A 25,644-nucleotide genomic window follows, 5' to 3' on the forward strand; every position below is an offset into this window, starting at 1 on the left:
AGGGGAAGGACAGGAATTGATCGGATAAAGTATAATAGATTATGTACAGAGTGCAGCCAATCATCTTAGCTGTATAGCAGAACTGACACTCATAAAAGGAACTCTTACTCTGCTGGAGATTTGCTCATTTGTTCATCAGTGTCGGCCTCATCGGTAACTATTGAGGAGAAGGTGGAGTTCTGGGCCAGGATGGGGGCTGTGGCGCCCCTGCTCTGTTCATCGGAGCCCAAGCTGGAGGAGAGCTGAGAAGAGGAACTCCCGGTATCCAGACTGAGAGCCGACGAGTCTGCCTTTCTCTGACTTCCATTGATCATAGGATTATTGGCATCATCCGAGCTCGAGGACTGAGACACCGAGTCCAGCGACTTCCTCCTGTGGGGTCCGCATGGAATGACTTGTTCACTCTCATCCAGCCACAGCCCGGCTAGTGACAGAGGAGACACCGTCCATTCATTTAATATTGAAGACTTGTAAGACAAATCGAAGGACAAGGAGGACAAACCCTGCAAATAACTCAGCACGACATCGCAGTCCTCCATGTCCAGCATCAAGGCGAACGGCTGATAAAATTCCATAAGACGAGACTTCTCCCGCTGCAGGGTCAGGAAGTAACACTCCATCAAACATTCGTTGAGCGCCAGACGCAGCCAAGAACGACAGCGACCCACATCTGTACTGATGTAACTGATGTTTTCCAGCTGCGAGATCACATTTCTGCAAGATCAGGAGAGAGCCATGAATTCAAGGTGCCACTTTGGCGACAAGCCTATCAAAACATCCTTCCAATACTTCACTCCCCCCCAACCCCGAATACGTGTCCCTTTCATCACCCACCTACCCAATACGTGTCCCATTCGTCACCCTCCTACCCAATACGTGTCCCATTCATCACCCACCTACCCAATACGTGTCCCATTCTTCACCCTCCTACCCAATACGTGTCCCATTCATCACCCACCTACCCAATACGTGTCCCATTCTTCACCCTCCTACCCAATACCTGTCCCATTCATCACCCACCTACCCAATACGTGTCCCATTCTTCAGCCTCCTACCCAATACGTGTCCCATTCTTCACCCTCCTACCCAATACGTGTCCCATTCTTCACCCTCCTACCCAATACGTGTCCCATTCATCACCCTCCTACCCAATACGTGTCCCATTCTTCACACTCCTACCCAATACGTGTCCCATTCTTCACCCTTCTACCCAATACGTGCTCCCATTCTTCAGCCTCCTACCCAATACGTGCTCCCATTCTTCACCCTCCTACCCAATACGTGTCCCATTCTTCACCCTCCTACCCAATACGTGTCCCATTCTTCACCCTCCTACCCAATACGTGTCCCATTCTTCACCCTCCTACCCAATACGTGTCCCATTCATCACCCTCCTACCCAATACGTGTCCCATTCATCACCCTCCTACCCAATACGTGTCCCATTCTTCACCCTCCTACCCAATACGTGTCCCATTACTCACCCTCCTACCCAATACGTGTCCCATTCGTCACCCTCCTACCCAATACGTGTCCCATTCTTCACCCTCCTACCCAATACGTGTCCCATTCTTCACCCTCCTACCCAATACGTGTCCCATTCATCACCCTCCTACCCAATACGTGTCCCATTCATCACCCTCCTACCCAATACGTGTCCCATTCTTCACCCTCCTACCCAATACGTGTCCCATTCTTCACCCTCCTACCCAATACGTGTCCCATTACTCACCCTCCTACCCAATACGTGTCCCATTCTTCACCCTCCTACCCAATACGTGTCCCATTCTTCACCCTCCTACCCAATACGTGTCCCATTCTTCACCCTCCTACCCAATACGTGTCCCATTCTTCACCCTCCTACCCAATACGTGTCCCATTCTTCACCCTCCTACCCAATACGTGTCCCATTCTTCACCCTCCTACCCAATACGTGTCCCATTCTTCACCCTCCTACCCAATACGTGTCCCATTCTTCAGCCTCCTACCCAATACGTGCTCCCATTCTTCACCCTCCTACCCAATACGTGTCCCATTCTTCACCCTCCTACCCAATACGTGTCCCATTCTTCACCCTCCTACCCAATACGTGTCCCATTCATCACCCTCCTACCCAATACGTGTCCCATTCATCACCCTCCTACCCAATACGTGTCCCATTCATCACCCTCCTACCCAATACGTGTCCCATTCTTCACCCTCCTACCCAATACGTGTCCCATTCTTCACCCACCTACCCAATACGTGTCCCATTCTTCACCCTCCTACCCAATACGTGTCCCATTCTTCACCCACCTACCCAATACGTGTGGCATTCTCCACCCTCCTACCCAATACGTGTCCCATTCTTCAGCCTCCTACCCAATACGTGTCCCATTCTTCAGCTTCCTACCCAATACGTGTCCCATTCTTCAGCCTCCTACCCAATACGTGTCCCATTCATCACCCTCCTACCCAATACGTGTCCCATTCTTCACCCACCTACCCAATACGTGTGGCATTCTCCACCCACTTTGACCAGCAATATGGTCCGGGGGTTAAGTGGTTAACCTGCTTGACCTGAAATTCTTACTGGTTACAGCACTCCCCGTCATCATCCACAAGGTGCTAAACCAGAGTGATCACATGACCAGAGGGACACACATTCCATTCAATATGGCCTTTGGTCCGTTATAAAACACAAGCTCACAACAGTGACTGACCGGTGAGTGATGGCTTTCAGCAGCGCCCAGAAGGCCGGTTGGGGTAAGGATACACTGCGCCCCTTGTTCCTCCTCCTCCTCTCCGTCTGCATTTTAATAAACTTTGCCTTCAGTCCATGCACCAGCACAGCCTCCAGGGCCACACACAAGCCATTGGCATCGTCGTCATCGCTGGTGACCACATCATCAGTCGTCACATATCGGATCTGTAGTGCTCGGAGGGAAGACGACAACTTCTTCGTTATCTTCTGGAGATACAAAAAACAAAAAAAAAAACACACAGTGATTGTGGAGAAAAGTCATAATACACATTATCCTACATCATACAACCCATACAGAGATTACCATGAGCGGAGGAGCCATACAGACACCCTCCAGGACACCGTGCTGTCTAGCCATGCAAGATGAGATCAGTTTGCCATTTTTGCCAGAAAAATCTGTACAGTGAACTTACAAATGTGGCACTGGAGAGGGGTGGTGGGGATCAGATAAGCGGAAGTTCCCCTTTTGGGTGGAACTTCGCTTTAATTTCAATGCAAGTATATCCCGTTGTCCCCCACAGTTGTGCTCAAAAGTTTGCAGAAAAATTGCGAAATTTTGGCATTAATATTGAAAATATGACTGATCATGCCAAAAAAAACTGTCTTTTATTTAAGGATAGTGATCACATGAAGCCATTTATTATTATGTGTTTTTTTGGATTCTTTTTTAATCAAAACAGAAATCACCCAAATGGCCCTGATGAAAAGTTTCCATCCCCTGGAATGTTTGGCCCTGGTACAGACACAGAAGGTGGCACACACAGGTTAAAAAGGCAATTAAAAGGTTAATTTCCCACATTTGTGGCTTTTTAAATCACAATTAGTGTCTGTGAATAAATAATCAATGTGTTTATTAGCTCTCACATGGATGCACTAAGCAGGCTAGACACTGAGCCATGAGGAGGTAGAAAAGAACAGTCAAAAGACCTGCGTAACAAGGTAATGAAACTTTACAAAGATGGAAAAGGATATAAAAAGACATCCAAAGCCTTGTATATAACAGTCAGCACTGTTCAATCACTTAATAAGAAGTGTACAATTTGGGGAACTCAATACCAAGCCAAGGTCAGGTAGACCAAGAAAGATTGCAGTCACAACTGCCACTGGAATTGTTTGGGATACAAAGAAAAACCCACAGATAACCTCAGGATGAAATACAGGTTGCTCTGGAAAAAGATGGTGTGGTTGTTTTCAAGGAGCCAAAATAGCTTCAGAATGGCAAAAATGTTTTTATTACAAATTATTAGTGGTGCAACGGATCACAGTTGATCCGTGATCCGAACGGGTCACCCCCTTCAGATCGGCACACACTGTGATCCGCGGATTGCCGCGGCTCCGGAGCTAGGCCGAAGCCGCGGCCTTTCCTAATGTTATGGCTTCGGCCTAGCTCCAGAGCCGTGGCCATCTTGGTACACCCGGCGGTGGCCCTCCTCTCTGTTTACACCCACAGAGGAGGAGGAGCCCGCACTCGGACACACCGCTGGGAGTCATACTACTGGGGGTGTCTGTACTACCTGGGGGGTGTCTTACCTAGGGGGGGGGTGACTGTCTGTACTACCTGGGGGGGGGGGGGTCTGTCTGTACTACCTGGGGGGGGGGGTCTGTCTGTACTACCTGGGGGGGGGGTCTGTCTGTACTACCCGGGGGGGGGGGGGGGGTCTGTCTGTACTACCCGGGGGGGGGGGGTCTGTCTGTACTACCCGGGGGGGGGGGGTCTGTCTGTACCGATGCGGGTGTCCGCACAAGGGGGTTCTTTACTGAGGGGGGACTATAGTTGGTGGGGGGGGGTGACACCATTTTTTTTCTGCACCGGGTGACACCAACCCTAGAGACGCCACTGCAGTGGGGGAGATGTGGATATTACAGTGGGGGGGGGGGGGGATGTGGATAATACAGTGGGGGAGAATTATTATTTTTTAGCCGATTCGAAAAATGATCCGATCCGTAACTCCTGATCCAAGGAACGATCCGTACCGTGAGTTTTTTGATCCGTTGCACCCCTACAAATTATGTGAGCAGACTGCAGTTCCTCTTTAAATGTATTTGCATACTGACATGGTTTTTCCATAGATGTACACATAAACCAACTGTCTTCTGATAAAGTGGGCGCTGTCCCATGAACAGCTTCTGCAAATGAACAATGATTTACTAACCACGTTGGCATTTAGGATGTACATTGATGAAACAGGGTTTTTATTTCTACACAATTAATGTGGATGTGTATATGTAAACTGAAACAAATTTTGTATTTTTATAAATTTGTTATACCATTTTACTTAGCACCACTCCTAAAAGTCCCATGGGCAAATTGTCAAGAGTGTCTGCCACCCCTCTCTGCCAATCCCTTCACTGGCTTCTGATTGCCCAGCCAACTGAATTCAAAATACTAACATACAAAGCCATTCACAACTCTGTCCTGAGCCACATCACCAATCTTGTCTCCATTTATCACCTAAACCAGGGATATGCAATTTGCGGACCTCCAGCTGTTGCAGAACTACAAGTCCCATGATGCATAGCAAGACTCTGACAGCCACAAGCATGACAGCCAAAGACAGAGCATGAAGGAACTTGTAGTTTTGCAACAGCTGGAGGTCCACTAATTGCATATCCCTGACCTAAACCATCCTCTCCCCTCCTCCTATGCTCTTCTCCCAGACTTCTCCAGAGCCTCTCCCATCCTTTGGAACTCTCTAACTTAAACAAACCCTTTGGTGAATGGAATGCTCCCCCAATGTCTAGGAGTAACCATTTGGGAAACATTGGTTTCCAGTAGGGTTGTCCCGATACCGATACCAGTATCGGGACCGATACCGGGTATTTGCGGGAGTACTTGTACTCCCGCAAATACCCCCGATATCTAAATAGAATACTTGCCGTCACCGCCGCCGCCGTCGTATATCGCAAATCCGCCGATGCCGCGTTAATCACCGTGCGGCGAACATTACAGGCACCTTTAGTTTGAATAGCTGTTTTACCCACCGCGCCGTGTATAGACACTCCCCCTTGGACGGATCTGTCCAATCCCAAGCAAGGGGGAGTGTCCTTTACACGGCGTGGCAGGGAAAACAGCTATTCAAACGAAAGCTGCCTGTAATGTTTGCCGCATGGTGATTAACGCGGCGGCGGCATCATCATTATTATTATGCATTTGTGGGGGGACATGGCTGCATTTGTGGGGGGGACATGGCTGCATCTGTGGGGGGGGACATGGCTGCATTTGGGGACACATTTAAAAAAAAGTATCGGTATTCGGTATCGGCGAGTACTTAAAAAAAAAGTATCGGTACTTGTACTCGGTCCTAAAAAAGTGGTATCGGGACTACCCTAGTTTCCAGAAACTCACCCTGAAAGTAAGAGGAAAAAAAATCACTATAACCTACGTTATCAATGATACAAGGATCCAAACCGACTCTCTTCAATACAAGAGCTCCTGCTCCTCCTTTGCGGTGAAGACATGCCAGCATCTTGACCATGTCCAATAGTGTCTTATCAGAAGACGTGACCATGAAATGCTCCCGTGATGAAAGAGGAACCACCTGTTCTTGAAATCCAGAAAGTAGCCCAGGAGAAAAGTTCTCTCTGAAGACAAGATCTTGACAAAATTGAGAAGAGTCTTCCATGAGTGGAAGACTGACTTGGGTTGGGAGTTGCCTGATACTTAGAGACAGAGCAATTATGCTGCTTTAGAGCTAGACCCACAATAATGTAGGGAAGTATTACGGTGGTCTGAAGAAGGTGCCTTGGAGGACAAGGCCCCTTTGACCCGATTCTCCTTCAGCAGTGAAGAGACATACCTCCCTGACCAGTGGAGGGGGATATAATGGGCAAACATGTTGTAGACCCTTCCACTAAAGAAAAAAAAATTGTTTCGAACTGACTAAAGGGAATTTACAGTTTCAAGACCCAACTCCTGCCCAAACAAGGTTTAGCCAAATTCTGGAGGCCTTTAGTCCATCAGGAAGAAGTGGTCCACAGGAATGGTTCTTTCCACAGTATGTCGCCTCAGTGTTCCACATACACTGGAGCCAAACCCTTGAGGCATGAAAAGAGTGCCGGTGACTTGTCCTTAAGGTTCCCCTAACGGGAAAGTTCCTTCAAGGACTGCACAGGCGCAAACTTGCCGACGGAAATCTCTGAACCTCGCCCAGCATCCAGGCTCATTCTTTAACATCCCCGTGGATTGGAGGATGTGGCCACTTTCCTCGAAATCCACGTCGCCCTGGATGCCGGCCGAGGTTCAGAGATTTCCGTCGGCAAGTTTGCGCCTGCGCAGTCCTTAAAGGAACTTTCTCGTTAGCCGGAACCATATCGGCAGATGAGATTGTGCCTGCGCAGGAACTTTCACGATAGCCAGAACCATACCGGCAGATCACCGGACTGACCCTGATAAGTCAGAGCCCTGATAGGAAAATGATCAGCCAGTGTTAGTTTCAGCCAACCATACAGATCAGAGAGTCCCTAAGGGGAAAGACAAGGGCAGTGGTTCTGACTGATACCAAACAAAACTATATACCCCAAGGAACGCAAACAATTGCTTTGGGGGAAGGGAACATTGATCAGAATGGAACATTGCTCTAGAAGCCAAACAGGCAAAAAGGCTTGAATTTCCAGGTTTCAAGACCCTGCAGGAAACAAAAGGTAGGTCTGTTCACCTGTGAGGAGGCACAGGAAGGTAGAGGTTGAGCAGCTAAAAGAGAGAGCGTTGGAGGCAGGGGGACACTAGATGGACCTTGAACCGAATGCATTCCAAGGTTTACTGCCCCTGTTACTGGGATTCAACGGCCGGGGGGTCCCTGCCACTTAGTATAGAGGCCAGACAGGATTGCCCCCCCCCCCCCCCCCCCCCCCCCCCCCCCCCCCCCCCCCCCCCCCCCCCCCCCCGAGTTCCTATCTTGGCCGAAGGGAACACAGCTGCTGGTTGTGGGCCTTTTTATAATACGGATCATATGTTTCCTGTGCTAGGTGGGAGAAGCCTCTCTTCTCTGCAAGTCATCCTGGACGACTTGGGCACTATTTGTACCTTGTGTAGGAGAGAAAAACTACCAAAAATGCCACAACTTGGGGGCTCACCTTCATGTGGAAGACTTCCTTTGAGGGTTTAGTAGATTCCTTGCCTCTACTCGAGAGTAGAGCCAGGCCTAAAAACGACTAGTAGTGCCTACTCTAGGGAGTAGGAAAAGAAGGGGGGACTCATTTTGTAAGCTTAACCACTTAAGGACCGCCTCCTTCACATTTACGTCGGCAGAATGGCACAGCTGGGCACATCCACGTACCTGTATGTCACCTTTAAGTGCCCAGCCGTGGGTCGGGGGTGCGCCAGCGACCCGGTCCGAAGCTCCGTGACCGCGCCCGTGGGACCCGCGGACCCGATCGCCGCCGGTGTCCCGCAATCGGTCACAGGAGCTGAAGAACGGGGAGAGGCGTGTGTAAACACACCTTCCCCGTTCTTCACAGTGGCAATGTCACTGATCGTCTGTTCCCTGATATAGGGAAAGGCGATCGGTGACGTCACACGTCCCCTACAGTTAGAAACACATATGAGGTCACACATAACCCCTACAGCGCCCCCTAGTGGTTAACTCCTAAACTGCAATTGTCATTCTCACAGTAAACAGTACATTTTTAGCACTTTTTGCTGTTAAAATGGCAATGGTCCCATAAATGTGTCAAAATTGTCCGATGTGTCCGCCATAATGCCGTAGTCATGAAAAAAATTGCTGATCGCCGCCATTAGTAGTAAAATATTAATAATGCCATAAAACTATCCCCTATTTTGTAAACGCTATAAATTTTGCGCAAACCAATCAATAAACGCTTATTGCGATTTTTTTTACCAAAAATAGGTAGAAGAAGACGTATAGACCTAAACTGAGGAAAAAAACGTTTTTTTTATCTCTTTTTTGTGGGTATTTATTATAGCAAAAAGTAAAAAATATTGTTATAGGGTAGGCCTAAAGAGAGGTCGCTCATGCGAAGACTAAATGAGTCAGATGCTCCTTGTACACAGAGTCTGCCTTAACCAGAGGGCTGGCACATCTGTATAGGCAATGAGACCAGAGTATAGATGCTTCAAGCCGGCCATCACAGTGGAAGTTAGCGCTCCAGAGATCGGTTTCATGCACTCTTTAATGAAGGGGTCCAAGCCAGAGGTGACTAAAGTCTAGGAAAGGAGAAACAGACTAGAGATCGAAGTCACGTGTGGCACTTTTTAAAAGCAGAAGCAACTACCAGGGTTATTATTCCTCAATGCTGAAATGTAGATAAGGGAGCACGAGGCACATGACATTCCACCAAGTGTCAGCGTTCAGTGGTAACCCCACCCAAGGTAAAACCGGTGAGAAAGCAGGAAATTTGAAAGCGCTCAGAAGCCCAACAATGAGATAGTTTCCAGTGCCAAGCCTCACCGACCTACTGAGACAGGGCAAGAACTGAGGCATTGCAATCGGCTCTGGACCTGCAAAGAGTGAGTCCTGCCACATCCAGTCCAGTGGGGTCCAGGTACAGCACTCCAAAGCTACACTGAGGAAAAGTTAATCCAGGTAGCGCACAGAGCTGATTATTGTTTGATTGGCCACTGGCAAAGTCGCCTGTCCTGGAGGCAACTTGAAGTCGCGTTGTAAGTCGCGCTGGAAGTCGTCTCGCAAAGTCGCGCTGGAAGTCGTGTTGCCCCTGTGTGAACCGGCATTAAAACTTGGAAGCCGATTGGTTTCTATGCAGAGCTTCACCAGCTTTTTCACAATAAATAACCCCAATTGTGTTATTCACAGACTGAAGATCATTTTATAAACGTTACATTTTATCTAAAAAATAGAATTAATGACAAAACTTTTTTTCCCCCCCATCTTAGAGTAAAACTGGCCACAGATGGATCAAATGTCAGCTGGCTCAACAGGGACTGGCCACAGCGGGCGAGATCACGGAAGGACGTCCTACGGCGGCCTCAAAGAACTGGTCGGCTGCAAATCTCTTTTTTGTTGATTTGTTACAATCCCTGTCTGCGTTGGGGAGATTTCCCTGCACTTCCTGTTTCGGACACATAAGGGGGAATTCCCTAGGGCAGTGATGGCGAACCTTGGTATTAGGGTTGTCCCGATACCACTTTTTTAGGACCGAGTACAAGTACCGATACTTTTTTCATGTACTCGCTGATACCGAATACCGATACTTTTTTTTAATGTATCCCCAAATGCAGCCATGTCCCCCCACATATTGCAGCCATGTCCCCCCACATATATCCAGCCATGTCCCCCCATATATTGCAGCCATGTCCCCCCACATATATCCAGCCATGTCCCCCCACATATGCAGCCATATCCCCCCCATATATATCCAGCCATGTCCCCCCATATATTGCAGCCATGTCCCCCCACATATATCCAGCCATGTCCCCCCACATATATCCAGCCATGTCCCCCCACATATATCCAGCCATGTCCCCCCACATATATCCAGCCATGTCCCCCCACATATATCCAGCCATGTCCCCCCACATATATCCAGCCATGTCCCCCCACATATATCCAGCCATGTCCCCCCACATATATCCAGCCATGTCCCCCCACATATATCCAGCCATGTCCCATTCAGCCATGTCCCCCCATATATTGCAGCCATGTCCCCCCACATATATCCAGCCATGTCCCCCCACATATATCCAGCCATGTCCCCCCACATATATCCAGCCATGTCCCCCCACATATATCCAGCCATGTCCCCCCACATATATCCAGCCATGTCCCCCCACATATATCCAGCCATGTCCCCCCACATATATCCAGCCATGTCCCCCCACATATATCCAGCCATGTCCCATTCAGCCATGTCCTCCCACATATATCCAGCCATGTCCCCCCACATATATCCAGCCATGTCCCCCCACATATATCCAGCCATGTCCCCCCACATATATCCAGCCATGTCCCCCCACATATATCCAGCCATGTCCCATCCAGCCATGTCCCCCCACATATATCCAGCCGTGTCCCCCCACATATATCCAGCCATGTCCCCCCATATATTAATTCAGGCACCGGGGGCATTTGTGGGAGTACAAGTACTCCCGCAAATACTCTGTATCGGTCCCGATACTGGTATCGGGACAACCCTACTTGGCACCCCAGATGTTTTGGAACTACATTTCCCATGATGCTCACCTACACTGCAGAGTGCCAGAGCATCATGGGAAATGTAGTTCCAAAACATCTGGGGTGCCAAGGTTCTCCATCACTGCCCTAGAGGTTTCCCCATTTCCTGTTCTGTGCTTCCGCTCATTTCCTGTCTGACACATAAGGGGGAATTCTAGGGGTTTCCCCATTTCCTGTTTCTGTTCTGTGTTTCCGCTCACTTCCTGTCTTAGTAAAGAGGACAAACAAAGGGTGAATCTGCCCAGTGGGGACACGAACACTGACAGAGGGGCCTAACACCCCCCAAATCAAAAACTAAAACAAAATGTTGTGGTTTTAGATACAATGTGACACTTCCCATGATTTGTGGTGGGAGGATGTGACCGCTGGCCTGGCACAGTCAGCACCAGTGATGAAGGAGAACACCTGACTCACCCCGGAATGTGGCGGTACGGTATTCACCCACACAGCGAGAAGGAAGCAATTTTCTATTACTCTTCATATAAAAATGAAAACCCGTCTTACCTGCTTCACCTCCCTATTGTCTGGGCTGAGAGCGGGAGCTGAGGACATTGTGACGGCTCCGAACCAAATATCACATCACACGTGAAATCCCCAATCTGAGAAGGAAGAAGACAGAGAAGTGTAAACACACATTGCCCTGAGACAGCGGACAAAGGGCGGGGGGGGGGAGGGGAGGGGTATAACGGATCCACCAATCACAGCTCAGTATTCTGGGAAGGAATACACAGCTCTGCAGGAAAGCACAACAGCCCGGCCTGGAACAAGCATGCAGCCAATGAAGTCAGAACTCCCCCTCGGTTTACTAGTAAAAGGCAGGGAATCAAAATAAATAAAATGAAACCAGAGGATCAGCATTACAGCCAGATCAGCAGCATTTTCAGGATAGATGAGCCCCTGATAACCCCCTTATTGCTCCCATAAGTTCCCTTTTGTGTCATACGGGAGGGGTATAGAGGGCTGTATGATTGGGGGGGGGGGTTTGTATAATAGGCAGCATGATGGGGGGGGGGGGTATAGTGGGCAGTAAGGGTGCCATGTGATGGGTAAAATGGGCAGTGCGATGTGCGGGTTAAGGGGCAGAGCGATGGGGGAGCAGTATAATGGGCCATGTGAAGGGGGTATAGAGGTACAGTGTGATGGAGGAGGGGGTATAATGAGCAGTTTGATGGGGGGCAGTGTGATGGAGGGTATAGAAGGGCAGTTTGATGGGGGTGGGGTATAGGGGGGGGCAGATTGATGGTTGGTTGGGTATAGTGTGACAGTGTGCTGGGGGTGGAGTATAGGGTGGTAGTGTGCTAGGGGGTGGTTGGCAGGGTATAGGGTGACAGTGTGCTGGGGAAGGGATATGGGGGGGGGGCAGTGTGATGGGGTGTATAGAAGGTAAGTGTGCTGGGGAGGGTAGTTTGATGGGGGTGGGGTATAGGGTGGCAGTGTGCTGGAGGAGGGATATAGGGGGGCAGTTTGATGGTTGGCAGGGTATAGGGTGGCAGTGTGATGGGGGTGGTGTATAGGTGGGGGGGGCAGTGTGAGAGGGGAGGTTTATAAGGAGGTGGGGGGCAGTGTGGTGAGGGCAGGGTATGGGGGGCAGTGTGGTGAGGGCATTGTATGGGGGGCAGTGTGATAGGGGAGGTTTATAGGGGGGCAGTTTGATGGGGGTGGGGTATATGGTGGCAGTGTGCGGGGATAGATATAGGGGGGCAATGTGATGGGTATAGGGTGGCAGTGTGATGGGGAGGGGTATGGGGGAGCAGTGTGATAGGGGAGGTTTATAGGGGGCAGTTTGATGGGGGTGTGGTATAGGGGGGCAGTGTGTTGGGTATAGGGGGGCAGTGTGATAGGGGAGGTTTATAGGGGGGTGGCAGTGTGATGGGTATAGGGGGGGCAGTGTGATGGGGGAGGGGTATAGGGGGCCAGTGTGCTGGGGGAGGGGTATAGGGGACCAGTGTGTTGGGGGAGGGGTATAGGGGGGGGCAGTGTGATGGGGTGGAGTATAGGGGGACAGTGTGATAGGGGAGGGGTATGGGGGGGTAGTGTGATGGCTGGCAGGGTATAGGGGGGCAGTTTGACGGGGGTGTGGTTTGATGGGGGAGGGATATAGGGGGGCAGTGTGATGGCTGGCAGGGTATAGGGGGGGCAGTTTGATGGGGATGTGGTATAGGGGGGCAGTGTGATAGGGGGGCAGTTTGATGGTTGGCAGGGTATAGGGGGGCAGTTTGATGGTTGGCAGGGTATAGGGGGGCAGTTTGATGGTTGGCAGGGTATAGGGGGGGCAGTTTGATGGTTGGCAGGGTATAGGGGGGCAGTTTGATGGTTGGCAGGGTATAGGGGGGCAGTTTGATGGTTGGCAGGGTATAGGGGGGGGGGCAATGTGATGGGGGACAGGTGCATAACCAATCAGAGCCCGGTATTCTGGGAAGGGAACCTATGAGGAAGGAATACACAGACGGCTGGGACAAGCATGCAACCAGTGAAGTCAGCACACCCCTCATATGTTCTAGGCGGGGGATAAACCCCGGGGGGAGGGGGTCAGTATTACAGTCGGGCCAGCAGAATTCTGAGGAGCGCTGAGTTCCCATATCAGGTTCCCGTTCTGTGGCCCGCCATGTGTCCGGCTCAGCCGGTCAGTGATAAAGAAGCGGGTGAGGGGTCCTAGCAGAGAAACTCCGCCCCCATTCGGTCTCTCTACACCCCATTCCACAGGTGCCCCGTACTCACCCTCCGCAACAAACCTTCTTCCGGTCATGTGATCACGACATCAGCTGACAAGCTTAGGGGCGGGGCTCAGAAGTCTCACGTAGTGCACGCCCCTATGCCCGAGCGCTGGATAACGTGACCAATCTCCTCTCCCGACCACACCCACAAGCTACAAGCACCGCGCGGCGGCCCGCCTCCTCCTTACACTACTACACACCCAGACTCCGCCCCTTCCACTCGGCCTGAGACCTTCCTTCCCTGCCAGTCCCTGACTCCGCCTCCTCTCCTCCACACTGTGTACACAGAGCGGCGTTTTCCTGCGCTAGAAAAACGCAGATGTCTGCAAAACACACAGAGAACCATTGTTTTCTATGGCCCGGATTCTCAGAGGACTTACGACGGCGCAGCGCCATGTACGCCGTCGTAAGTCCTAATCCGAGCCGTCGTATCTATGCGTCCTATTCTTAGAATCAGTTACGCATAGATATCCATTAGATATGACAGGCGTAAGTCTCTTACGCCGTCGGATCTTAACTGCATTTTTTTTTTTTTACCGCTAGGTGGCGCTTCCGTCAAATTCCGCGTCGAGTATGCAAATTAGCTAGATACGCGAATTCCCGAACGTACGCGCGGCCGACGCAGTAAAGTTACGACGTTTACGTTAGGCTTTTCCCGGCGTAAAGTTGCCCCTGCTATATGAGGCGCAGCCAAAGTATGGCCGTCGTTCCCGCGTCGAAATTTGAAAAAGTTACGTCGTTTGCGTAAGTCGTCCGTGAATGGGGCTGGACGTCATTTACGTTCACGTCAAAACCAATGACGTCCTTGCGGCGTACTTTGGAGCAACGCACACTGGGAAATTCCACGGACGGCGCATGCGCCGTTCCGCAAAAACGTCAATCACGTCGAGTCAAAGTAGTTTAACATAAAACACGCCCCCCTGTCCCACATTTGAATTAGGCGGGCTTACGCCGGCCGATTTACGCTACGCCGCCGCAACTTACGGAGCAAGTGCTTTGAGAATACTGCACTTGCCCGTGTAAGTTGCGGAGGCGTAACGTAAATCAGATACGTTACGCCCGCACAATTTTACGCGGCTCTACGTGAATCTGCCCCTAAGTGTCTCCTTCACACCAAAACACAGGCGTGATGTCCGGTGCAGAGCTGTGCGGATTGTGCATCATGTGTGCGGCATTTACACCCGAGCGTCCCGTTTTCTGGGCGTTTGTATGCGCGTTTTTTTACAGCGTTTATTTATTTATCTTTTATTTTTAAGCAGTTAGGGGTTAAAGATTATTCATTTACTTGTTTTATTGTATTTCTTTTGTTAGGCTTAGGGGGTTAAAATTAGGGCTAAGACCGCTTTTACACTGGGGCCGCCCGTGCGTTTGCGGTAAAGCGCAGCTCGTTTTAGCGGAGCTCTACCAGTGTTTAAGCTCCGCTTTTGGACCGCTAGCGGGGCGCCTTTAACCCACCCAAACAGATTTTAACCCCTTAAGGACCGCCGCACGACTATTTACGTCGGCAGAATGGCACGGCTGGGCACATGAACGTACAGGTACATCCCCTTTAAGAAGCCCAGCCGTGGGTCGCGAGCGCGCCGGCGGCGGCGGTGCGCTTGCGACCCCGGTCCTGTCCTCCTTGACCATGGATCCAATCGCCGCCGGTGTCCCGCGATCGGGTCACAGAGAGGAAGAACAGGGAGAGGTAAGTGTAAACAAACCTCTCCCCGTGCTTCCTAGTGTGGCTATCACTGATCGTCTGTTCCCTGTGTTAGGGAACGACAATCAGTGATGTCACGCGCTAAGCCACGCCCCCCCCCCCCCCCACAGTAAGAACACTCCCTTAGGGCACACTTAACCCCTACAGCGCCCCCTCCTGGTTAACCCCTTTACTGCCAGTGTCATTTTCACAGTAATCATTGCATTTTTATAGCAATTTCGCTGTGAAAATGACAATGGTCCCAAAAATGTGTCAAAAGTGTCTGATGTGTCCGCCATAATGTCGCAGTCATGAAAAAATCGCTGATCGCCGCCATTACTAGTAAAAAAAAAAATTATTAATAAAAATGCCATAAAACTATCCCCTATTTTGTAAACGCTATAAATTTTGCGCAAACCAATCAATAAACGTTTATTGCAATTTTTTTTTTACCAAAAATATGTAGAAGAATACGTATCGGCCTAAATTAAGAAAAAAAAAATGAATATCTTTTTTGGGGATGTTTATTATAGCAAAAAGTAAAAAATATTGAATTTTGCTTTAAATTGTCGCTCTATTTTTGTTCATAGCGCAAAAAATAAAATCCGCAGAGTTGATCAAATACCACCCAAAGAAAGCGCTATTTGTGGGAAAAAAAGGACGTCAATTTTGTTTGGGAGCCACGTCACACGACCGCGCAATTGTCCATTAAAGCGACGCAGTGCCGAATCGCAAAAAGGGGCAAGGTCCTTTACCTGCATAATGGTCCGGGGCTGAAGTGGTTAACACCTTATACAAAAGGGACAAACTCTGGATTTTTTTTTTCTAGTGAACCCTGATTTATTTTTTAATCCTACAATTTGTAGCTCAAATATTCCTAATTATTTTTAACTCCTTGATTAGCACTTTTTTCGAACACTTTGTATATGAATTTGAGTTTTTTTTGTAGCAATTAATTAAAGAGCTCAGAGGGCGCACTTTGGCATGCTAGCATTAGGTGGTGGTAGAGGACCTCGTCCCGAAGGGGGGGGGGGGGGGGGCTGGAGTGTGACATTACCATCGCTGATGCCGAAGAGATGATGAGACGGGGGAGGGGTGGAGGAAACTCAACGAAGCTGAAAATGCTGATGTAATCCGCAATTGAAAAGTGAAAGTGAAACAACTGAATAGAGAGAGAAAGAGGAAATCCCCCCTGCCTGTAAAACCGCTGCAACTTCTACACTGTGCCCACCACTGATATCCCATACTGCCCCGTTATCTGCCCCTGATATCCGTCATACTGCCCTGTTATCTGCCCCTGATATCCGTCATACTGCCCTGTTATCCATCATACTGCCCTGTTATCTGCCCCTGATATCCGTCATACTGCCCTGTTATCTGCCCCTGATATCCGTCATACTGCCCTGTTATCCGTCATACTGCCCTGTTATCTGCCCCTGATATCCGTCATACTGCCCTGTTATCTGCCCCTGATATCCGTCATACTGCCCTGTTATCTGCCCCTGATATCCGTCATACTGCCCTGTTATCCGTCATACTGCCCTGTTATCTGCCCCTGATATCCGTCATACTGCCCTGTTATCTGCCCCTGATATCCGTCATACTGCCCTGTTATCCGTCATACTGCCCTGTTATCTGCCCCTGATATCCGTCATACTGCCCTGTTATCTGCCCCTGATATCCGTCATACTGCCCTGTTATCCGTCATACTGCCCTGTTATCTGCCCCTGATATCCGTCATACTGCCCCGTGTCCATACTATGCCATAGTTACCAACTGTCTTTGATTTAGAGGGACTGTCCCTGATTTGGAGCAATGTCCCTCTGTCCCTCATTCCTCCTCATTTGTCCCTCACTGTGGTCTGATATCCATGCTGTTCGTTTTCATCAGATCTCCCCATAGGAGACAGCGGTGCTGCACAAGCTCCTCCCCGCTTAGTGAGAGATCTCCCGCTGAGCGGGCGGGAGCAGGCGGACTCCGTAGCAACGTGTCCGCCTGTGTGGAAGAGGCCTTACTCTGATACCGCTAACTAAAATCTAGTGGAACCAATTGCTTTCAGAAGTCACCTAGTAAATAGAATCCACCTGTGTGTAATTTAATCTAAGTATAAATACGGCTGTTCTGTGAAGCCTTTAGAGGTTTGTCAGAGAATCTCAGTGAACAAACGGTATCTTGAAGGCCAAGGAACACACCAGACAGGTCAGGGATACAGTTGTGGAGAAGTATAAAGCGGGGGTTTCCTTCCACTTCACAATTATGAACATGCAGAGCTGCGAGTTAGCTCTATACGGTGCCTGCGCACCGACTAGGAGCCGCGTAGAGCTGACTGCGCAGGCGCCGTAAAGAGCTTCTTCATGTTCGGCTTCTTTCGGAAACGCCGTGACTCGTGACGCGCCTACGCAATACGGTGGGGGGAAACTAATCCGCCAGGGGGGAACTTTTTCTGAAACAACGCCAATCATCTGGGCGACCTCCCAGATGACATGCCTCCTCAGCATAGAAACGCCTACTCCCGCGGGGAGAAGTACCTGGAAGCCAGATTGCAAATATAGATTAGAAGGTATGTACAGTCTAAAAAAAAAAAAAAAATTGCGGACTGTACATGTTAGGAGTATAAAGAAGTTGGTCTTATATAGATGTTATTTGGGTGAACCTCCGCTTTAATGGCTGTGTGTTGAGTTATTTTGAGGGGACAGCAAATTTACACCGTTATACAAGCTGTACAATCACTACACAACATTGTAGCAAAGTGTCACTTCCTCAGTGTTGTCACATGAAAAGATATATATATAGATTTTTTTTTTTCTTCTTTTGGTTGAACTGCTGTGTATTTAGGGCCAGATTCAGGTAGAAGTGCCGCGGCGTAACGTATCGTAGATACGTTACACCGCCGCAAGTTTTTATCGCAAGTGCCTGATTCACAGAGCACTTGCAATGAAAACCTACGCCGGCGGCCTCCGGCGTAAGCCCGCGTAATTCAAAGGGGCGTGTGCCATTTAAATTAGGCGCGCTCCCGCGCCGGACCTACTGCGCATGCTCCCTTTTGAATTACCCGCCGTGCTTTGCGCGAAGTGACGTCATTTTTTCGAACGGCAACCCGCGTAGCGTAATTACGTATTCCCGGACGGCTTACGCAAACAACGTGAATTTTTAAATTTCGACGAGGGAACGACGGCCATACTTTATACAGCACATACGTGTGCTGTGTAAAGTTAAGGCACCCAAAACGACGACTAACTTTGCGACGGGAAACTAGACTAGCGGCGACGTATCGAACGCGAAAAACCGTTGTGGGTCGCCGTAACTCCTAATTTACATACCGACGCTGGTTTACGACGCAAACTCCCCCCAGCGGCGGCCGCGGTACTGCATCCTAAGATCCGACAGTGTAAAACAATTACACCTGTCGGATCTTAGGGATATCTATGCGTAACTGGTTCTATGAATCAGTCGCATAGATACTCTGAGAGATACGACGGCGTATCTCCGCTGTGAATCTGGGCCTTAGAACCTAGAAGCGTCTAATCTCTCATGCAACTTTACCTCCAACTACCAGAAGTGGCTGTCAGATGCCTAATCTGGTTTTAGCCTATACTGGTTATTGAGCCCTAAACTAAAACTAGCCATAAAATTCCAGAGCGGAACAGATAGGGTTAACTAAAATAACAGAAGTTGCATGATTCGTTTTTTTACCCTTAAATTTGTAATTAAAAATTCTAGTTAATGCTAATTATTTATATTATGCTTTCATTCATCCTTGATTCCCTTACCTTTTTAAATTCTTTGTACACAAATGGTTTAAGTTTGTTTTTTAGGTTTTTGTAGTGTTGAATTAAAGGGCTCAGGGGGCACACTTTGGCATGCTAGTCTTGGGTGATAGAGGACGGGGCCAGAATGTGACATCATCAGCGCTCATGCCGGAGAGATGATGAGACGGGGGAGGGGTGGAGGAAACCCAAAAAAGCTGAAAGGGCTGATGTAATCTGCAAATGGAAAATGAATATGAAAGTGAAAGTAAATCAACTGAATGGTAAGAAAGAGGAAAAATCCCTGCCTGTAAAACCACTGCAACTTCCACACTGTGCGCATCGCTGATGTCCTGCAGTACCCTGCTATCTTTCCAGCACTGTGTTGCATGAATCTGTCTTTTTATTTTTTTTGGGGGGGGGGGGCAGGCATTCAGACTTTTAATACAGCCGAATAGAGAAATTCTATGTAAATATCGCACGCGTCCACCAGCCAATGGCTCAAGGTTTTTTTGGGGGGGTGCGCAAACAAACTGAAGAATTAAAAACATCAATTGCAGCCTCACTGTGCCCATCAAACGCATCCACTGTGCCAACATGTTTCGCTCTGTTTCCCCGGAGCTTAGTCATGGGGACCTTCTGGAGAAACAGTTATGCCGCGTACACACGATCGGATTTTCCATCGGAAAAACCTTTGGATGGTTTTTCCGACGGATTTCCGCTCAAGCTTGACACACGGTCACACAAAAGTTCTCTGAACTTTCGACCGTCAAGAACGCGGTGACGTACAACACTACGACGAGCCGAGAAAATTAGGTTCGATGCTTCCGAGCATGCGTCAAATTGTTTCCGAGCATGCGTCGGAATTTTGCGCGTCGGAATTGCTACAGACGAACAGAATTTCCAATAGGATTTTTTTGCGTCTGAAAATCTGAGAACCAGCTCTCAATCTATTGTTAGCAGGAAATTCGGACAGCAAAAGTCCGATGGAGCATACACACGGTCGGAATTTCGGACCAAAAGCTCACATCGCACTTTTCTTGTCGGAAATTTCCGATCGTGTGTAGGCGGCATTAGGCTGTGGTTCGGCTGCTTGCACGCTGCTTTTGGCAATGCTTGGCCTCTCACCTGGCTGGAAATAAATTTCCAGCTACCTTTACCTCCTCAGATGTGGCTTTTCATAGCTGCTGTGGGAGGGAAGCAAAGAACCTCATCTTTCCTGAGTTGTTGTGAGTATGCCACCTCCCGGATTGTTGGCTACACTTTTATTCATTCTAGAAAATAGAATTTTTTCTTCGCTTTCCATAAGGAGACTTCATGCTCTTTTACACACAAGTCACTTTGTCTACCCTCTTCTCCCGTTTCCATTCACAGAAGGCTTTGTATTCTGTGAAATGGTTCTATACTTCCAGGCAAGAATAGGCTGTAAATTGTAAAGAACAGTCAGTCATCCAGGAGGTAGCACACTCCACCACATTTAAATTTTACCCAGCTGCTTTTATATAAACTTTTTTCCTTTAAGTTCTCCTTTAACCACTTCCGGACTGCCGCACGCCGATATACGTTGGCTGTTTGAAGAGGGATATCTTTGCTATGGCAGCAGCTAGTTACCATATACCAGGTAGCCTCTTCTTCAGCGGGTTGTCTTTTTGCGGTAATAGTGGTCTCTACGGCGGATTTGCCGTGAAATGACTTTAATCGGCAGCGGGAGTGGTCCCTCCCGCCGCTCTCCCGTGCCCTCCACCGCTGACCGGAGCCGTCAGCAGCGGCGGAGGCAATCGGGTCCTTCTGGTGGCTGGGTAAGGGGAAGTAAGTGAGGGGAAGATGGCCCCCATCCATCTCCATACCATAGCAGGGCGGAAGCGACGTCAAAACATTATTGCGTTTTAGTGTAAATATGAGATCTGAGGTCTTTTTGACCCCAGATCTCATATTTAAGAGGACCTGTTATGCTTTTTTTCTATTACAAGGAATGTTTATATTCCTTGTAAAGGGAATAAAAGTGACACAATTTTTTTTTTGTTGAAAGAACAGCGTAAAAAATAAAAATAAAAGGTAAAATAAATAAGAAAAAAATATGTAAACGTGCCCTGTCCCGCCGAGCTCGCGTGCAGAAGCGAACACATACGTGAGCAGCGCCCACATATGAAAACGGTATTCAAACCACCACGAGGAAGAGCAATAATTCTAGCCCTAGACCTCCTCTGTAACTCAAAACATGCAACCTGTAGAATTTTTTAAAGTCGCCTATGAAGATTTTTAAGGGTAAAAGTTTGTCGCCATTCCACGAGTGTGCGCAATTTTAAGCATGACACGTTAAGTATCAATTTACTCAGCGTAACATTATCTTTCACAATATAAAAAACAAAAATGGGCTAACTTAACTGTTGTCTTATTTTTTTATTCAAAAAAGTGTATTTTTTTCAAAAAAAAGTGTGCTTGTAATGGCGCGTACACACGACCGTTTAAAATTCCATTTTTTAAATTGGTCATTAAAAACGACCGTGTGTAGGCTCCAGAGCATTTTTCTTGACGTGAAAAATGGGCATTATTAATTTAGAACATGCTGTAATTTTTATCGTTGTTTTTCAAGTTGTCGTTTATGACGAGGAAAAAACGTGCATTCTCAGAAGCAAGTTATGAGATGGGAGCACTCGTTCTGGTAAAACTAGCATTTGTAATGGAGATAGCACATTCGTCACGCTGAAACAGACTGAGAAGCAAGAAGACTGAAAAGCGCGAATCATCTCTCACCAAACTTTTACTAACACGAAATCAGCAAAAGCAGCCCAAAGGATGGCGCCATTCGAATGGAACTTCCCCTTTATAGTCCCGTTGTACGTCACTGCGCTTTGCGCAAGCATTTTTTTTTTCACAATCGTGTGTATGGAAGGCAGGCTTGACAAGAATCACGTAGAAAAAAACTTTGTTTTTTCTAGGACATTAAAAACGATCGTGTGTGTACGCGGCATCAGACCGCTGGGCAAATACGGTGTGACAAAGTATTGCAACGGCCGCCATTTTATTCTCTAGGGTGTTAGGAAAACAAATGTATAATGTTTGGGGGTTCTAGGTAATTTTCTAGCAAAAAAAAAACAGTTTTTAACTTGTAAAAAAATCTCAGAAAGAGGCTCGGTCCTTAAGTGGTTAAAAAAGGTTGCACCTGCATCTGAGCATCAGGATTAAAGGGGCGCCCCGCTACACATCTAATCATATTAATATCTGACTATTCAGATACAGCAGATCAGGAACTCAGTATACAGACATCTTGTCACGGCTTTGTAGGACTTCCTGGACAGAGAAGCAGAAATTGCGGTTCAGTTGGAGAGATTTCAGTACGTCTCCGTACACAAAGATGAGTAAACGAAGAGACCACTAGAGGTCTCCGCAGATGTGAAAACTTCTTGACAAAAAGTTTGGAAAAGGGAAAGCAAAACAGCTCAGGGAGATCCCAGATTCACAGATTTAATTTTTGTGATATCTAATAAGGATTTTTCTCGCTGGGTGTATAAGAGCGCAGCGGAAAAGATGGAGCTCAGAACATTGCAAGGACCAAACAGGACCAGAATCCTGAGGACGCTGCAAAGACCAAAGAGAAAAAAGGAGAAAGTCTACAGAGCAGTCCGACAAAAAAAGGTAAGAGCCATCCTCCCTGCTCCCCTACATCTTCTAAAATATACAATATATATATATATATATATATATATATATATATATATATATATATATATATACTGTATATGTATATTAGTATAAAATTATTTTATTTATATATATATACATTTTTTCCCAGCCACAATGACCACCACATATTCCTGGACAATTCTCATCTTCATGATCCTCCCCTCCATTGTCTTTGCTCAAAGCTGCAAATGGCTCCATAGAAAACAAGAAGTGAACAAACAGATTCTACAAAACTTTAAGCAGATGGTGAGTTCCAGACAGTTTTCTTCTACTCTGTCCATCCTTGTCATTCGATGTCTCATCTATGTATCTTTAGTGTGCTCACAAATCCAAATACTGTAATCACCCAACCCTTACATCTGCTCTCTACAGCCCCATCGGGGTCCTGGCTTTCCACTACTATGTAAAGCCATAAATGGAGGTTCATGCCACCTCTGGTCTGTCCACCCCAATCATGGGGGTCACTGGTCTTCCTGTACAACCAGAAGATGGGATGCCACCATGCCATTCCTCTCTAAATGCTCATCATGAATTTCACTTCTTCTTCTTTTTCTTCTTCTTCTTAATCGTGTTGTATATTTTGATGCCACTGTGAACATCTATAATACTGTACATTACAGATTCTGGCTGAAGATTCTCCTGGAGTTTGTCTCAATAGTAGCATCAGTGTCCCCAATATCACGCACCTCTACAATGAAATCTCTAAGGTAAGTGAAACTCCATATTGGGAGCTTTTTCATAAACTCAAGACAGTTGGGCTCATAAAGAAGTTGGGCACATAAAGAAGATAAGAAGAATGCAGGACTGGCTGGTTGTAGTTTAAGTAAGTTATGGCGGCGTAGTGTATCTCTGGTAGCGTAAGGGCGCGGAATTTAAATGGATGTAATGGGGGCGTGTTTTATGTAAATATGTTGTGACCCGACGTAAACAATGTTTTTTTTTAACTGCGCATGCGCCGTCCGTGGGGGTATCCCAGTGCGCATGCTCGAAATTAACCCGGAAAAAGCTTCTGACGGTGACGTCATTCTACGCAAATCCCTATTCGCGAACGACTTCCGCAAACGACGTTAAAATTTCAAAATTGTACGCGGGAATGATGGCCATACTTAACATTGAGTACGCCTCATAACAGCACCTTTAACTATACGCCGGAAAAAGCCGAACGAAAACGACGTAAAAAAATGCGCCAGCCGGACGTACGTTCGTGGATCGCCGTAAATAGCTAATTTGCATATTCGACACAGATTTCGATGGAAACGCCACCTAAGACGTACGCCTGTCGGATCGATCCCAGATGCCGTCGTATCTTGTTTTGTGGATACATCAAAAAAAGTCATTTAGAGCATGAGCGGGTTTCCACGGCGACAGGTAAGTATACACACTCTCGGGTTTCTCGTTTGGAAACAGGCAAACGACAATCCCGACGAGAAAAAAAAGAGCAGGTTCTCTTTTTATCTTGTCGAGATTCTGGCCAGATATTTCAGATGAGAAACCTGAATGCCTCGTACACACGAACGGGAATTTTCGGCAAGAAGCAGTTTTCTTGCTGTTTTTTGCCGAGAAACCTGGTCGTGTGTACGAGGCCTTACACTTGTGGTCATTGAAAGGAATTAACTCAGATACAGATAGCTAAAAAGATCAATTTATCAGTGGGAACTTATCTGAGAGGCAGACATTTCTCATGGCTCATGGAACCCCTAGCAACCTCTTGAGGAACCCTAGAGGTCCACTGAACCCTGGTTGAGAAACTCTGACATACAGCAACAAAGCCTGAAAAAAATTCTAGCTCTATCCCAAAGTAAAACAATCGTTCATTTAGATGAGAAATGAGCTAATCACATTGTAATAATACTCACTCTCCGCTGTAAAGTGGTATTGACATATAATATTTTCCAGGTTGAGTGCGCGGCCATCGCTGTGCGTGAAGTCTCCAACCAAACCATCCAGTTCTATAGGAGGTATGGGGAGAAGTTGGACCTCCACTGGCCTGCCTGGGAGAGGCTTCAGGAGCTCCTCTATTACCAGGAGCAGCAGCTGTCTGACTGTGTAAGTGACCAAGTGACCCCCAACCTGCTTTTCCCCCCAGGCCATTAAAGACAGGAGAAGTTATATACAAATGTTTTCTATCTTCCAGATCCCAGAGGGAGCAGAGAACCAGCTCTTCGTACAAGGAATCAGCCAACAATTCATCATACTGCAGAGAATCCTAGAGGAGCAAGTAAGTCACCCTCCTCCTTTTCACCCATTAAAAGGTCTATTGTTCATAGATCCTCAGGGGAGGGTCTCTGATGTAAAAACAACACTTTAGTGGGGGGTGAAAACAGCATATGATAATTAAATCCTCCTTATCAAAAAAACTGAGAAGATACTGTAGCTGGCGGTTCACAGATAGTTTGAAAATAGGTGTTATCAACAGATTATCCATTGGCTTATCTGACTATCTCTAAAGGCTCTATGGCTTCCTCATACACATACTAACATTTACCCCTTTCCACAGGAGGACAAGGTGTGCGCCCGGAGAGCGATCAATGCTGAAATTCAGAAGAATCTCCTGCTGGCCAGTCAGCTCTCGTCTCGCATGAGAAAACCACACCTACTAAGAAGTCTTTCCTAGCCATGTGACCGAGTTCACTGAATAGAAATATTTTATTTTTTATTTTTATATATTTATGTATTATGTATTTATTTATTTATGTATTTTTTATATTTATTTATGTATTTTTTTTATTTATTTATATTTATTATATTATATTATAAATGTAGTTTTATATTTACAATGGATTTATTAAAAAACATTTTTTTCACATTTTCTGACGTCTGTCCTGTAATTACGTAAATGAAAATGGAGAAAAAGAAATGGGGAATGTAACTTATCTATTTCAGGATGGATTAATGATGGGGTAATGAGGGGTGTCACTATGGCACCCCGA

General features: G+C 47.6%; 1 protein-coding gene across 3 annotated transcripts in view; it reads right to left on the reverse strand.

The window, feature by feature from the left end:
• The window catches only part of PLEKHM1 (pleckstrin homology and RUN domain containing M1), a 33,677-nt gene extending 19,985 nt beyond the window's left edge, over nt 1–13,692 (reverse strand). For all 3 annotated transcript variants that reach the window (XM_040330855.1, XM_040330854.1, XM_040330853.1), the window contains exons 1-4: nt 13,608–13,692; nt 11,394–11,488; nt 2,702–2,949; nt 109–714 (exon numbers count right to left, since the gene is read on the reverse strand). In XM_040330855.1, coding sequence (XP_040186789.1) covers nt 109–714; nt 2,702–2,949; nt 11,394–11,441 — 902 coding nt within the window. In that variant the 5' untranslated portion in view covers nt 11,442–11,488; nt 13,608–13,692. The remainder of the gene's footprint in view (nt 1–108; nt 715–2,701; nt 2,950–11,393; nt 11,489–13,607) is intronic.
• Between the last annotated feature and the right edge of the window lie 11,952 nt (nt 13,693–25,644).

The sequence above is a fragment of the Rana temporaria genome, chromosome 12 (assembly GCF_905171775.1).
Source record: "Rana temporaria chromosome 12, aRanTem1.1, whole genome shotgun sequence".
Taxonomy (NCBI): Eukaryota; Metazoa; Chordata; class Amphibia; order Anura; family Ranidae; genus Rana; species Rana temporaria.